The sequence below is a fragment of the Eurypyga helias genome, unplaced genomic scaffold, assembly GCF_000690775.1.
Source record: "Eurypyga helias isolate BGI_N326 unplaced genomic scaffold, ASM69077v1 Scaffold11095, whole genome shotgun sequence".
In the NCBI taxonomy this organism is placed as follows: domain Eukaryota; kingdom Metazoa; phylum Chordata; class Aves; order Eurypygiformes; family Eurypygidae; genus Eurypyga; species Eurypyga helias.
This window is the reverse complement of record NW_010253378.1, coordinates 6,479-21,931: the sequence shown is the minus strand read 5'-3', so window position 1 is coordinate 21,931 and position 15,453 is coordinate 6,479. Positions and strand designations below refer to the sequence as shown.

The 15,453-nt window shown below is 41.9% G+C and overlaps 1 protein-coding gene across 1 annotated transcript; it reads left to right on the top strand.

The window, feature by feature from the left end:
* The first annotated feature begins 306 nt into the window (after positions 1-306).
* LOC104510411 (ras GTPase-activating protein 3-like) lies at positions 307-15,013 on the top strand. The gene is made up of 9 exons (XM_010152650.1): positions 307-378; positions 927-1,000; positions 1,993-2,040; positions 4,958-5,064; positions 6,021-6,103; positions 9,550-9,761; positions 10,533-10,636; positions 12,376-12,559; positions 13,154-15,013. The coding sequence occupies exons 1-9, from the start codon at positions 322-324 to the stop codon at positions 13,227-13,229; spliced, it is 945 nt and encodes a 314-aa protein (XP_010150952.1). The 5' UTR covers positions 307-321; the 3' UTR covers positions 13,230-15,013.
* Positions 15,014-15,453: the final 440 nt, after the last annotated feature.

The window sequence follows — 15,453 nt, the reverse complement described above, 5'->3', positions numbered from 1 at the left end:
CATTCTATGATTCTATGATTAAAAGGCAAAGCAGAATTTTGAAGCTTTTTCAAAAATACGTTATTAGCTATAGTAACTGAACATTTGACATGCATTCTGCTACCTGTTTTGAGATAAAATTCTGGTACTACTGAATGTGTGCTGTACAACATGAAAGTAGCGCTTTGCTTATTTTACCTCTGGCCAGAGAAGAAAAGCATCTTGTCTGCGGTGGCTTGCCTCATAGTCTGCTGCTGTTAACAATAGTATTTTCTGTATAAACTGTATTGTGATGTACATGGATTTGGCTTTGTATTTCAGGCCAATTTCAAGGAATCCTACATGGCTTCTTTTTATGACTATTTTAATGAGCAGAAATATGCAGATGCAGTAAAAAATGTAAGTACTGTGTGTGAATGTTCTGAAAATCCTGCTGTGTCATTGAAGCTGGTGCTTGGAATCCTAGAATGTAATACGCACTTTGTAAACCAGGAAACGTGTGCTGGACAAAGCAGACTCTTGATAACTGTAATATTCAAGAAACTTGTATCAAATTATGTTCATGTCAGCAGTAGAATCTCTTTGGATCTACTTCTTAATAGTTAGGTTGGATTAACAAGCTGCTGCTTAGAGCTTGAGACATGTGCATGCTTCATAGGATGCTGCGGATCTGTGATGAAAATCGCTTAGTCCAAAAGGAGGTGAAAGACACGTGTAATGCAGGAGAAGCACAAGCAGTGTTGGTCATCTGCAGTTTTTCTGCTTAAGAGCATTTGTGCTATTTTTGGTTTATAACCCAGGAAACTTCCCAGATTCCTCAAACTTCTGCTATTCCCTTCTGTTTAACTACTTTTACAATACTTTCTTGTAGCTCTGTGCTGTACAAACGTTAAAGGTTTTAATTTAGGTACTGTCATTTTTATCTGTGCTTTCTGTTCACCTTTTAGTTTCTAGATTTAATTTCATCTTCGGGAAGGAGAGATCACAAGAGCATAGAGCAACCCATATTGCTTAAAGAAGGGTAAGCATGCGTGTGCAACAAACCCCTCGATTTGTGTGCTTGCTACCATTCCTAAGGCAGCTATCTCTTTTTCCTCCATCCCTGTTCCATCCATGTGTTCAGAGAAGAATGCAGGAAGATTCTTGTGTTGCTGTTTCTATTCTCTGTGGCTTCTGTGGCTGATTTTAACATCTTTTCATTTGATTTAAACAATTTAAGTATGTTTAGAAATAAGTGGAGGGAAAAGAAGCCTGTGGAACTTCATTATCACAGCTAAGGCAAAATAAACGTTAATCAGCATTGTGTTAAAATCGAGTTGATTTCTTTTTCCTCAAACACCAGTGTACAAAAACTTTAAAATTCCACTGTAAAGGCAGATAGTGAATATCTTAGTGAGGGCAAAGCCTGCAAATGGAATTTGCTTTTGCTGCCCTGTGGTATCTGTATGCTAATCATTATAATGGCTATTTCGAGGAAAAGTTGTGATACACTTGGAACAGTTTTTAGTTTTAGTACCTTTCCTTTTTTTAGGAGCATGTTCCACATGCCGCATGAGTTCTAGATACTAAGTGTTAACATTTTTTGCGTGACAATACTGAGTTAAGACCATCTAACTGTACTGTGGAAACAGCTTTGAGCTGGGAAGGAGAAAGTAAAAAAATCCAAGTTCTTCCCGTCAGAGCTCAGTGAGCTGAACTGCTGCTTCAAAGTAAGCTTTCGTGGTAGCTCGAAGTCACGCAGAAATCAGGGGTTTGGTGAAAACATGGCTACCTCTTCCAGTTAACCTCTGCAGTTCACTTCACTTCTCTGATGAGCACCTGTCCCTAGAAGCAAGTTTGTTGATTTTAATTCTGTGCATTTATCATTCTTCTGGTTTTGAAAATAGATGTATCATTTGTAACATTTTCCCTCTAACTCTAAACCATTATTTTTTTTTCTGCTTCTGTCTTTCTTTTGCTCCTGTCTGATTTTTTTCTGTCTTTTCTTGCTCGGCCTGTGGCTGCTGTTGTAAGGACTCTTAAACTAACAGTAAAGAAAGTTGATGGTAATAGTTCATGCAGGTAAGATGGTAGGGGCAGTTGGTGCTTTGCTGTAGCTGCCGACTGACAGCATGTCCTTCCTTCGCAGCAATAGGCTTGTCCGACTTAACTTTGGGGAGGAACTACTCTGTTGAACAATCCTGAAATGCCCGTGTAAACTCTGCAGAGAACGCTTTGTTAATGTATTTCTGGATGTTGACCAAATATTTTTATTTCTGGTGCTGTCCCCTCCCCCCTCCCATCCCCTTAGAACAAAAACCTGCTGTAAATAGAGAATAAAGGACTTTGATCTGTAGGCAGAGGCTCCAAGAAGCACTGAGATCAGTGAACTCACTGGAAGTGATTAAGGAGTGGCCATACATTTTCTAGACACTTCTTAAGTAGCATTCACATAAACTGTCCTCAAGGTTAAGGAGTGGCCTTCAGCTGTCTGTTTTTCCTGATATTTTGCATTATTGCCATGTTGTATCACAGGGAGTAGGTGGGAATTTTCACAGCCTTTGATTTGGTTCTTCTCCAGATTGATTGGCTGGTTACTGGGGTTTCTGTTTGCCTTTGCAATGTTTTTGTTTGCTTTTGATTTTTTAATCTTTCTTTGCTTCTGTTAAGAGTATCTAGATGGAAAGCTGTAGCATATGTGCTTCTGAATGAACGTACAGTACCAAAGATTAGGCACTGGCACGTGGGTTTGCTGGCATTGATCATGCCACCGCTGCTTCACTGCTGACTGCCTGGTTCTTTCCAAAAGAAAGAGAATTAAAAGGAAAACCAGTCCTGCTTTTCTCATAGGTGAAAGGGGCGAGGCTAAGGCAGATCCAAACTTGGGTCTGCCATAAGAGGGTGGTGAGGCACTGGAACAGGTTGCCCAGAGAAACTGTGGATGCCCCATCCCTGGAAGTGTTCAAGGCCAGGCTGGATGAGGCTTTGAGCAACCTGGTCTAGTGGAAGATGTCCCTGCCCATGGCAGGGGGGTTGGAACTAGATGGTCTTTAAGGTCCCTTCCAACCCAAACCGTTCTATGATTCTATGATAACCATGAGAAGAAACAGTATCTCCAACCACCCAGCACTGAAATGGGTTTCCTCTTAGTCTTTTTTCCCCCTTATGCATCTGGCTATTTGCTCTGACTTCTCATACATTCTGCAAATGTTAGAAACAAATCCTTTTAATGGACATTATAACTTGTGTGGGTTTGCATGCTTGTCACCTGTCTGTGGGAAATAAAAGCACATTCTGCTCTTGGCTATGTCAGCTGTGAAGCATTTAATTAGAAATGTGCTCTTAGTTCTGCAGTATGGAGTTTGCATTTTGCAAAGGGGGAGACTCTGTAGGAGATTGCAGTTTTAAGTCACCTTTCAAGTGTTGGCATGATAAGGAAGGGAAACTAACCTGGAAGAGCATATTCTTCAGCCCAAGGATATTTGTTCTTCCCTTGAAATGCCTTAACCTTGAAATAGGAAGACTACCACCAGTGGGCTTGGTGATGACCTGAATCATAGGGTTTTATTAAATATTTCTCTAGTGAGCCAAGAATAAAGACCGAGACAGTAACTGTCTGACCATTTTAAGAATGGGAGAGGTGTGTAACTATAGCTGGGTTTAAAAAAAAATCTGTTGCTGTACACAGTCCATGTCAGCTTTTGCCCACACAACTTGGAATGGGCAGTAGGTGCACCAGCCCAGCTGGCTGCAAAGCAGTTAAAGTCTGAAGGAACCTGGGCTTCTGTTTGAGCTTTAAACAGACTTGAAGCTCCGTTGGGTGCCACGTCGTTGTTTCTGACTGAAGGGATCAGAAACAAGAAACAGTATTAGCTGCTCTAAGCGTTTTAGCTTTGCTATTGAAAATCTTCAGTGAAACAATTTGCTGTTCTCTCTGTGTGCTCTTTGTGCTGTATAGTGCCTTCCTACTTGATAAAAACTGCTCTGTAGTAAGTAGTTTTTACTGGCTCCCCTATCCGGTTCTGTATTTGGCACAATAGTTAACGTAACGTGTAGAGTAGCTGTTATCAACTCTCTGCTGCATATGCATACGCATTTTTTTCCACCTAAAGTGGTGTCGAGCAGTGTGAAGTCACTAGGCTTTCCAAAGTCACCTTGGAGCTTTTGGATTGATTTAGTGGTTAGGAAGGTGGTGAAGCTTACAGTTTCTTGTAAGCTACCTCAAGTTGGAAATTAATTAAAACTGGCAACTCACTAAATGAATGCCCCACCTCTGCCAAAAAAAAAGGGGGATATGGGGGGTTCTAACTTCCAGCTGTCAGATTGCTTTGTGTGTTACTGAAAACACGTTTCCAGCTGCAGCGTCAATGTGCAATTGCAAGCGGAGCTGTGGAACATCCTGGTTTTGTTTCTAGAGCTTGAGAGTGGCTGAAGCATGTCACGGTGCAGTCCCTGCGCTCCAGAGGCCTTAAACCTGCCTTTGAGTTATTAAACGTACTCTAAACCTTTTAAAAAACAGCTTAAAAAAAATAATAAAAAAAGCTTGTAGAGTTAACAGGTTAAGCTTAGCAGGGCAGTACCGTGTTCTGCTCTTCTGCTGCTGTAGTAGGATACCATTTAGCTGGATTTGTAACTGAGGAAAGGGCACAAGCTGTGGTTCAGCTAACTAACTAGAGCCTCTATGTAGACTACAAGTCAAGCTACGCGTCTTGCCCCTTACCTACGTCTGGAAAAAGGACAGGCCTAACTAACAAATGCACTAAACCTATCCAAATGTGACTTACCTTTCCTTGCCAAGACAAGGCCTCAGTAATTAGAAAACACTGTGTGTCCCCTACTAAGGCTACACAAGTGCCCTCGTGTATGTCTCTGTGTGTATATATATGTATATATGTATAAATCCATATACATAAATACATAATTTATATGTATGCATATACTTATATGCATGTATATATAAAATCTGGTGTATTGTAACAACTGTTGTCCTGTTTACTAGGTTCATGATCAAGAGAGCACAAGGAAGAAAACGATTTGGTATGAAAAACTTCAAGAAGAGATGGTTTCGTCTGACAAACCATGAGTTTACCTATCAGAAAAGCAAAGGTTTGCCAGTCTTTTTTGATACATTAAAGCAAAGATTAAACATAAGGATTTGTGTAAGAACAGAAGACTGAGATCTAGATCTGTGTAGAAGGCACAGTGCAGGCGAGTCTGTCAACCCGTGTGTTCTTGCCCTTTTTTTTAGCGTGTCTGTACTGACTGTTAGAGAAGCTAACAAGCTATCCAAGAGGATAGCACAGGACCCTATACATCAGCAGAGTATTTGATAATATTTGTCTAATATCCATTATCAACATCATCTGTAGCTTTCACAGTTACGTAGTAGATTGTCCAAGGAAGCAAAACTCAGGATACAAATACCATACACTGGGATTTGGGTTTTGTAACGAACACTCTCAGATGCATCTCAGCGTGTTCTCATAAATTCTGTAGCATTGGCACAACTGTCTGCAGTAGGCAGGGATTTGCCTGCGAGCTTTGAACTTGCAAAAATGTCTTCACGTTGCCTGATACTGAAGATTTTACCTTTCACAAATTGTTCCTGTCTGTTCAGTAGTACACAACAAATGCCACTTCCTTCCGTCGTATAAATACACAGGGAGTGAGAAAGATAGGAAACATGTTCGGATCATGCCAGTCTTCATTTCACACTCAGCTTTGAGATCTTACATCACCACCATCAACCTAGTTCGGTTCAGCTGACAGGAATGATTTCTTTCATTGTCACCTTCTCACGAGATACAACTGCATCCTGCTGCAGTAGTCAGTTTCTGAGAGGTTTCCTAGCATAACAAAGTGCAGCTGAAAACAGAAATGAACTTGAAGTAATACTTGAGGACCATGCTAGTAAATCCCTGCAGAGTGAAAGATTTTTTTTTTTTCTTGTGCAGTCAAAATTATCTTCAAAGGAACTGAATCGGTCCTTAGACTAAGGGCAGAGGCTGAAGCTGAGTTGTGAGTAAATTGCTCATCAGTATCGCTCTGTGTGTATTCTGCAGGTGATCACCCTCTGTGTAGCATTCCAATTGAAAACATTCTGGCAGTGGAAAGACTGGAGGAGGAATCCTTTAAAATGAAAAATGTAAGTAGGTCATCTTCATCAATTTACTTGTTAGGCTGGTCTAGATCCACCAGCCTAATCGCCTTTTTCCCTTTTGTAACCTGGATTGGGTTTCTATTGAAAGATGTACAACCACAGCTGCTTGGTCTGTATATAGTAGCAGGAGTTTCCAAAAGTACAGCCCATTCAGATTCTTAACAGCCCAGTCAGCAGTCTTTGGGTGTCGTGATCTGCAGCACACTCAGTACTGACCACTGCTGACCAGCTGTCTGGGCTCTGTAATGTCAGCCACAGGTAAGATAATCGAGTCCCTGCCCTTTCTGTCAGACCTCTCTGTGGGGAAGGAACCGGCTGCATATGGTTGTGAAGGATCACGTCTTCCTTCTTAGCTATCAGGGTTTCTGTATTGGTTAATAAAAGTGCAAGTATGTTTGCGTTGGGTCATGTGCCCAAACAACATCTGTGCTGTGCCAATATGGTTTAGCAGTTCGATTGCCACATTAGGGAATAAAATATAGCTGTACTTCTCATGCACGGAACACTACTGCCAGCTTCTGAATGCTAGACATAACATCCATTTGTCTAAGAACAGTGCTTAGACATGATCAGTTCGGTTGATGTTGGGAGCCTTTTTCATACTCTTCTGTCTGTAAAGCTCAGTACATTCCTTGAAAAATTTTATTTAAAAGTAAAGAAAAAACCCAGGTCGGTGTTTTCCAGTTTTAAATATACTACAGATTTCTTTATACACAGGAAGGGTTGTGACTTTTGGCTTTTCTGCCTTTAAACCTTTCCTGCCATCTACGTTGCTTATGGACATTATGCAGCTCAGTGCTCAAACCTGCCCTAGATATTCGTTTCCTCCAACAGCACTTTGTTAAAGGGAAATACAGTGCTTGATTCCTCAGTATTTTCCCTGTTTCAGGTATTACTTTGGTAGCATCTCTTTCTGTTAAAAGGTGGAATAAGTTTTCAGTTCGCTTGCTTCTAGAGCACGTCTTCCTTGTATTGTATCTGGCTCTGGTGATTATAACTTGTGTTAATTACAGAGGCAAAAGCAACCAAGCTGCAAAATAGTTTTCAAGCTATCAGAAGGTGGCTGTAATGTGGTGAACTGTTGCCAACTGTACTCTGCAAAATAACTTGATTGAACTAAAAGTAGCCACACAGTTGAGATAAAATTTACTGTGTGTGAAGAGGAGCTGAAATATAATTCTGATCAGCTTTTCAGTGACAGCAGTCTTTAACTTATGCTGAGTCTACTGGGCTAGAATGCATCCAAAATATCCCTGTATTGTGAAGATTTATTATAGGAAAAATATCCCTTTATTGTTAACATCAGAAACCTTGGGCTATTTTGGTTGCTTAAATTTGTTATTACCTGGGAAATGAAAGTGACTACATCCATTCTGGAAAATAAGGTTCAGAGTCTTTCCATAAGCAGTAGAAAATGCCATTATCACCTTCCCATGCTAATATGTTACCATTTATCTTGCCATCCATAAATAGAGTACTGCGGCAAGAACAGAATTCTCAAACCACTGCAGCGGATGCATTTGCAATGCATACTCCATCATGGGTACTAAGTGTGATTAAAGATCCACATTTTCTATAAATACTCTCTACGTATCTCTGCTCTGAATTACACTAAGTGTATCTCACTCCTGAGAATTCCACGTGTCTGGCAGTGAGGCCTGTAGCCTTCACCTTCCTTAAGCACAGTTTGGGAGGTGTGGGGCTGGCTTTAAGTACTGTCCAAGTCTTCTGTGTTGTTTCAGAAGCAACTGGTGGGTTTGGTGGTGTAAAGGTCTTACAACCACTTGAAATTCTTGGCTTAGTTGTGGGCTTCTCAGTAACAGTTGCCATGTGTTAGTTCACTTAGGTTGGTATCCTCTTACACAAAGCCATACTCCTTAAATCTGTTCCTTTGTTGTAATGCAGAAGGCTCCGTTTACCCCAGGAGGACATTAAAATTCTTTTCCCTGTAGTTCTATGTTAAGGGAAGGTGGAGCTGCACACTTTTGTTTTCCTCCCTCCCTCCTTCCCTTGCCAGTTATGTCCTGAAAGGTTTTAAGAGGACTCTCTCTTTGGTGTGTATTTAGGCAGCACTGGACTGATCCACACTAGCAGCTCCTACACTGCTGTTGTGTGTTGTGCCTTACTAATTGTCTGACATCTGTAAGGATGCTAAATCCAGGGAAATGTCTGTTGGAGCTTTCCCTTTCCAGTTAGAAGAGACACTGTAGTTAAAAAAACCAGTTTGTTCTCCAATTATCAAGTATATTTGCAAGCTACTTTGATGGATGCTCACGGAAAAAGATGCCTGGTGCCAGTCTGACACATTCTGCTGACCAGCCAGGTGCAGAATTCAAGCCAATGCTTCAGGTCTTTGTAATAGACAAGAGTGAATTTCAGTTTTGGGGGGGGGGGGGGGGTTTGGTTTCTTGGCAGTTTTGGGGATTTTTTGGCACCTCTTTTTAAAGTAGTCTAGAAAAACCAGCTGTTTGGAAAATAACATTCTACATGATATGGGCAGTGTAGTGTCTAATGATTTGAATAATAAAATGAAGAAGCAGAAGGGTGAAGGATAATTTAGAAATACCTGAGAGAGAGAGGAAAACCCATTACAATTAAGTATTTTCAGAAAATAGTGGAAATTACGATGGTTGACATTTGTCTTTCCAAAATTTGAGGTTAACATAACAAACTTGAGCTTAGTTATCTTCAGTGCATGACCAGAATAATCAAGCAATGAGGCTGTGTGTGCATCAGAAACTTGCTTTTTCAAGAACAGGAAAATAAATGCAACGGTGCCATTTTAGGTTGCAAACTGTTTTGAACAGGCAGGAGAGCTCTAGTGCAGATTTTCGGCGCCTAAGCCGTAACGTGGAATTAGTGTAATTATTCGAACCACCCTATAGTGACTGAAGAGAAACTGTATTGCTGTGACTTGCTAATAGCAGGTAGAGTTGGGGGTGGAAGTGTGGGAGTTATTAAGACGAAGGAATCGAGCTGAAAGAGACTAAAGATATGGCAGTATTAAAGCAAAACTCTGGCTAAGGCTGGATTCAAACCCTTGTTTTTCTCTGTTCTGTCCCCTGCTCACTAGTGTTTCCTTTCAACCCTGCATTGGGTGCCTGTCAGCCTTCCAAAACCTCAAGCTGAAGCATTGCTAAAATTGAATCCCTGAGGCTGACAATAAATCTTGTTGAGGCCCAACCAGCAATTTGATATTAGCTGTTTGTAAATAATGTCCTGCAGGAACAGTATCTTACTTCTTGTACCAGGTGAAAGGGCTTGTTGTTTTACCGGCACATTTGCTGCTTGGTTTTGTGTTGAAATGGATTTATTGGTGCATTCTTTTAGTGCGCTGGTTTTCCCTTCAATAAATCACCAGTTTGAGCCCAGTCTTATGTTCACCAACCTGTCCTGGTGGTTTATTCTGTGGCTTTTTTCCTTCTTTGCAGATGTTTCAGGTGATCCAGCCTGAAAGAAGAGTCCTGTATATCCAAGCTAATAATTGTGTGGAAGCCAAGGATTGGATTGACATCCTCACCAAAGTTAGCCAATGCAACAAGAAGCGCCTCACGGTCTACCATCCCTCTGCCTATCTTAATGGCCACTGGCTTTGCTGTAAAGCTACTGCAGATAATACTCCCGGCTGCACACCCTGCACAGGGTAAGGATTGGGAACATGCTGTTGGTCTAGGTATCGCCAGGGATGCGTATGTCTCTGCAGCCTGCCTTGTAGGTACGCAGTTACCAAGATCTGCCAGGCGTGCAGGCCGCGGCCTGTTTTCAAAGGCCGTCTTTATTTTCATTCCTGATACTGTGTCAGTGTCTGCATATCTTGGTCAAAATGTTGACCTTTTTGGAGTTCAAGACACTGATAGGAGTTGACTGTGGGATAAGATACTTTGGTTTTGACCTGGTCTTAGCAGTAAACGTTTCAGAAATCCCTTCAACATCCTGTTTGTAAATTCATGAAACAGACAATTTAATGCTAAACTGATCTTTTTCCAAGGAACCCACTCATGCTCTCTGTTAAATGAAGAGATACTGTCTGGTTCATAGGAAACTTACTTTCATCTCAAAAGAGAGAAGCAGCAAGTCTGTAGTGGCAGTTAGTCTCCGAACATAGACCCGGACAGCTGGGAGTTCAGTGCTTTGGCTCCTCCTTCTGGTTACAGCAGACTGATTCTCCAAAATGTCTGGATACTGATACAGTCCTCTCTTTCAAGTCAGAGTGAAAGCGTGCTGCATAAATCTAGGCATAAAGAAATTTGAACTTGTGTATCTTTTCTTGTGGGAAAACCAGGAAGTTTCGAGCTCCTTTACATACAGTCTGTTGGCTTTCACAAGTACTCACTTGCATCCTTGTTAAGTGCTTTTTGTGCCGTAACATACTGTTCAGCATGTAACTTCTACCTCTCTTCCTGATGCCTTACAGAGGCCTTCCAGCAAATATACAACTGGATATAGATGGAGATAGAGAAACTGAGCGCATCTACTCTCTTTTCAACTTGTATATGCAGAAATTGGAGAAGATGCAAGGTGAGGATGAAAGATTGTTGCATCTCCAATACACTTAGCAAGGCAAAAATACTGTGCAAAATTGTATGTGGTAGCTAAACCAGCCTTGCAAATCACATCCTAAAACACAGAGGCCATTATTTAGCTTGTTTCCCCTTCTTCCCCTGCTGCTGTGAGGCAGTTGTGTGAATTATTTGTGGTGCAGTGTGCAGTCTCATAGTCCGTACATAGTTCTTTGCAGAATAAACAGTTATTGAAATAATACAGTCTTAACTATGGCATCCTAAAATAGTGTAAGCACAGAGCATTGCTTGGATGCTCTGAATTAACAAATCAGTGTGTGCCCTAAACCAGAAGTTTACTGATCCTGAAAAGAAGCTCTGGCAAAGTTGAGGTTTCAGTGGAACATGGTTTTGTGTTACCAGAAGTCATGTGCACATTCCCTGATTCAGATCCCAAGAACAAGCTGGATACGAATGGCTTCCTCAGGAATTAGCAGCGAAAGACAACCTTTCGATCTCTATGAAATGTTGAAAAGTGAAGTTTGCGCTAGGAATCCCTCAGCTGAGAGTAGCAGAGATGTGACATGAAGGATAAAAGAAAGAAGAGACAGCAGAGGAAGTTAGTACTGGTAGGCATGCCAAGAAAAGTATCCGGTGTACACGGTGCCAGACTTGAAATCCCAGTTTAGCACAGGGAGTGGCAGGGAAGCCTTCACTGTGGCACTGATCTTAAAATAGGACTTTATTTTATAATATGAGATAAGCCAGTGGTGTCACACACACAGATTGGAAAGCACTTTAATCCATTCCTGGCCGCCGTGCAACTGCAAACTTAAGATCCCCACCACTTCCGAGCTGCCTGAACCGATGCCCAGCTTTCCCCTCGAATCCTCACTACCAGGGCCAGCATCGCGTTTCAGTGGTGGGGCAGAGGACGCAGGTCTGGCGCAGACGCTGCGGCAAGGGGAAGGTAACTCGAAAGATGAGGTGGAGACAGCAGTAAAGCTAGAAAGCTAGGGAAAAAGAGAGACAAAGGGAGATTTTCCCTCTCCCTTTCTAATAGGCTTGGCTGCAATGCAGGGGATCACATGAGGAATTTGTTGCAAATGTTCGTGTGTAATCAGTGTCCCTGTCTCTTAGCCAGGAAAGGCTCCCTGGTAGGATAAGGAGGAGGTAGTATGACTTGCCCCTTCTTAGGATGTGTCCTCTGCTTACGCTCGTTGTATGCATCTTTTAGGGTTAATGTGGTCACTTTCCGTGATTACTTCAGCCTGTAATTGCGAATTCAGTCTGTTGTGCAGCACCGTCCTTGCCGCTTAGGGGTGGGAGCTGTCCCTCTGACAGCCCAGTACATGACTTTGTGCAGGCCAGCCCTGCAGCACAGTGGCAGAGAGAGGCCTGTGCCAGAGTTCCCAGTGCCATGGGGTACTGCTAGTGGTGGCTGAGATGAAAGCATTGCCCGTGCAGCAAAGGGCAGCTTCGCACCCAGCCAGGAGCAGCTGCCAGGCTTGCTGCCCTTTCCTTAGGAGACGAGGAGGAGGGAATGGGGGTGGGCCAGCCCTTGTGCCTACCAGCAGCCCAGCAAAAGGACAGGGAGCTACTCCTTCTGCTGTTGCTGTCAGCCCCAGTTCTGTGGTGGTTGTGGAAGCAAACGAATGAACTGTATGAACTCAGGACTGAGAGTTTTTAGTCTGCATGTCTTCCTTTTTTTTCCCCTGCCTATCTGATACCTATTCCGGTACTTTATTTTTTTCCCAGAGGCCTGTGGCAGCAAATCTGTGTATGACGGACCTGAGGAGGAAGAATATTCTACATTCATCATTGATGACCCTAAGGAGACATATAAAACACTAAAGCTGATTATTGAAGGTGTTGGAACGTTAGAGCAGGAGCATGCTCAATATAAGAGGGATAAGTTTAAGAAGACAAAATATGGAAGCCAGTAAGTATAATGGGTTGTCCAAACAGGGAAACAGTCCTGGGAAATGGTTATTTCCCTTGCTTATGTTCTGGCCTTGACCATATTCATACGCCAAAAAGGTCCTGCAGATAGATACGCAGTAAGATTGTGACTTAGGATTGATATCACAATGTATTCAAGGACTGTAAGGAATTTTTAAATACTTGAGTTTTTAATGGAGTTTCATTCATAAAAATCAGTGTGGGGGTTTGGGGTTTTTTTGAGGGGAAGGGGTCTTTTAAATTTTGAACCTGTGTTTGTGGAATGAGCAGTAAATACATGTAGTTACCAGCTTCTTTTAGAGGATTGGTTTAAAAATGGTGGCTGATACAGCCATGTGACTGTACTTTCTGTACCTGTAAATAAAGGAGCATTCTGCTCATGGCCGACAAAAAAAGGAATCAATTCAATTAGTCAGTTCTTCCAGTTCAGGTAAGATGCAGTATTATCTTTGCACCTTTGAGAATCAAACTGAGGGAAAAGGCTTGTCTGTTCACTTTCCGTTCTGACTTCTTGATGTCATGACAAAAAATTATGTTACAGTACTTTTCCCTATTTTTTTTTCTTTCCTTTTAGAGAACATCCCATTGGTGACAAGAGCTTCCAGACCTACATCAGGCAGCAGTCAGAGATCTCGGCACATTCCATTTGAAGTGCAAAGGAAAACGCAGGACAGTGCTGAAGGGTCGATCGGTGAAGCTAAACAGCAAAACAAAAGGGAAGCCACACATGTAGCAAAATGTATGGATAAGTGTCAAGCTTACAAACTTTGAGACTTGCTAAATGTATTCTCTTTTCAAGAAACTGTTGTAATAGTTGCTATGCACTTTATTCATCTGGTTATTGACAGATGATAAAACTCTGCCTTCTAGGCAGTTGTTGTCATGTGTATTTTTAAATGGCTTTGGTTTCTTGGAATCTAGTGATCAGTTCAATGATCAAGGTGTGTGGACTTCATCTTGACAACTCCAATGCAATTCCTTATGTTTCGGAAACCAAGCGTGCTGCTAATATGCAGCATTTTCTAGAATGGTTGTTTGTTACTGGTTTTTGTTCCTGATTAATGTATATTATGTCACATCCCTGCGTGCTCTCTTAGGAAAAGCTTAGTAACACTTTACTCCTAATGCCTGCATTTAGAAAAGAAGCAGAGAAAAAACGCTGTGGTGTAATCTCTTGCGTTGTAGCTTGTATTCTGAGCAGGCCAAGGAGCAGGCCTTTTCTTTCTACAGCAGCATAATTTTTGCTAAATGTGCACAGTTTTTTAATAGAAATTCAGATCTGAATGGTACTCTTGATATTTTTGAGATACAAAGTCATTTCTCCAGACACATTCAGCAGACTTTAGTTTTGAAGATGCAATCTCAGCGGAATAATAAAACTGACTCTCATAAATATGAGTAAGAAAGACATGAACTTCTGTCAAAGCTCCACGTCTCTTTTGTGCGGTGCAGTGAACGGTGATCCTTGAAAGTCTGCCAGCTGAAAGGCAAGGTAAGCGGATTTTGATGACCTTTTACCACCACAGCGAGAAGGACGAATCTAATATGAGTCTGGCAGCTGAGAGACGCTGACTCTCAGGCACAAAAGCCGTCAGGATGGGTTTTCTCTGGAAGGGGGTTTAAGCACTGGAGTCCATGCTGTCCTACCTAGTACCACTTGCTTTTCTGGAAAACATTTGTACTTTTCCAAAAGTGTTTTTAAATACTTTTTTTTAAAGAGACTTGTTAAAGGATATTTAGTATATTAACATGCATAGTGGTAACTTGTTAATGTTCTGAGTGTAGTGAAAATGGAATGAGCTGTGTATCTCGCTAGCACCAACAGAAGTCTTTAAGGAGGGGAGTAAAGATCTGCTAGAATTAAGATATGTATTTACGTATGCTGTTTAGTTGTACACCGTAACTTTCCTCTGTAGAAGGGTCTGATTTACAAACTAGCTTTGGTGGCACGGAAGCCTGCATGATGGACTTTAAGCTTCTGTGGGGTAGGAGCTAGTGTTGGTTTTAACCTGAATTGGAACAGAAGGCATTGAACTCTCAGTTTAATGTGAAGATATCTGTGTTTTGCTTAAAGTGTTACAGAGTAACTCTTAACTGTGTCCTCTTTGCATCTGACATGATTTAAGGTGGCAGAAATACTCTGAATGCCTCTGTTTGTTAGTGATGCTGTTAGGAATGAGGTTTTCTTTTTGAGTATATAGTAGACCACCTCCTAGTAGATGATAAATGGTCTTTTGTTCATCTTCACCCAGCAGACCAGGGAAAGGGAAGTAATGAAGCATTCATTGCAGAGATGCATTTTGGACTCGAAGCTTTTAGCTGCCATGAACTGCAATTTTTAACATGTATTTGTAACTTAATATTGTTTATAAAATACTAATGACCTGTAATGTGTTTTACCTGCCAATTAAAAGAAATGTTTTATTTCTGAAAACTGTGTGCGCTTCTGGAGTCTGTTTAGATTAATGGTGGTCGCCAGGGGTGCCTGCTGGCACAGCATTCGTTGTTCAGAGTTGGACCATGGATGGAAATCCTTGTGAGTGTAAACCAAACTCTCTTGGGGCTGCTTAGTCCCATCCTCACTCCTTCTCCTATCCTCACCCCTTTTTTTGGGTCAGCGTTACACCCGTGGGACTCGGTGGTGAACCAGATCGGGCACCTGAGCCAGCCACAAACTACTCCTGCAAAGGAAGCAGCTACCACTCAGCGAGATCAGCCTTCTGAACTGGTTCCTGGTGTTATTACACAGCTGCTGCTTGCAAGGGAGGGGCGAGTCCATGCTGAAAGGATGGGAGGCAGGAGTTGAGAGCACAGCACCCTGTGTGTACATTGGCTCGTGACCCTGTGGAACCCACCACAACCACTGTTCTGTGG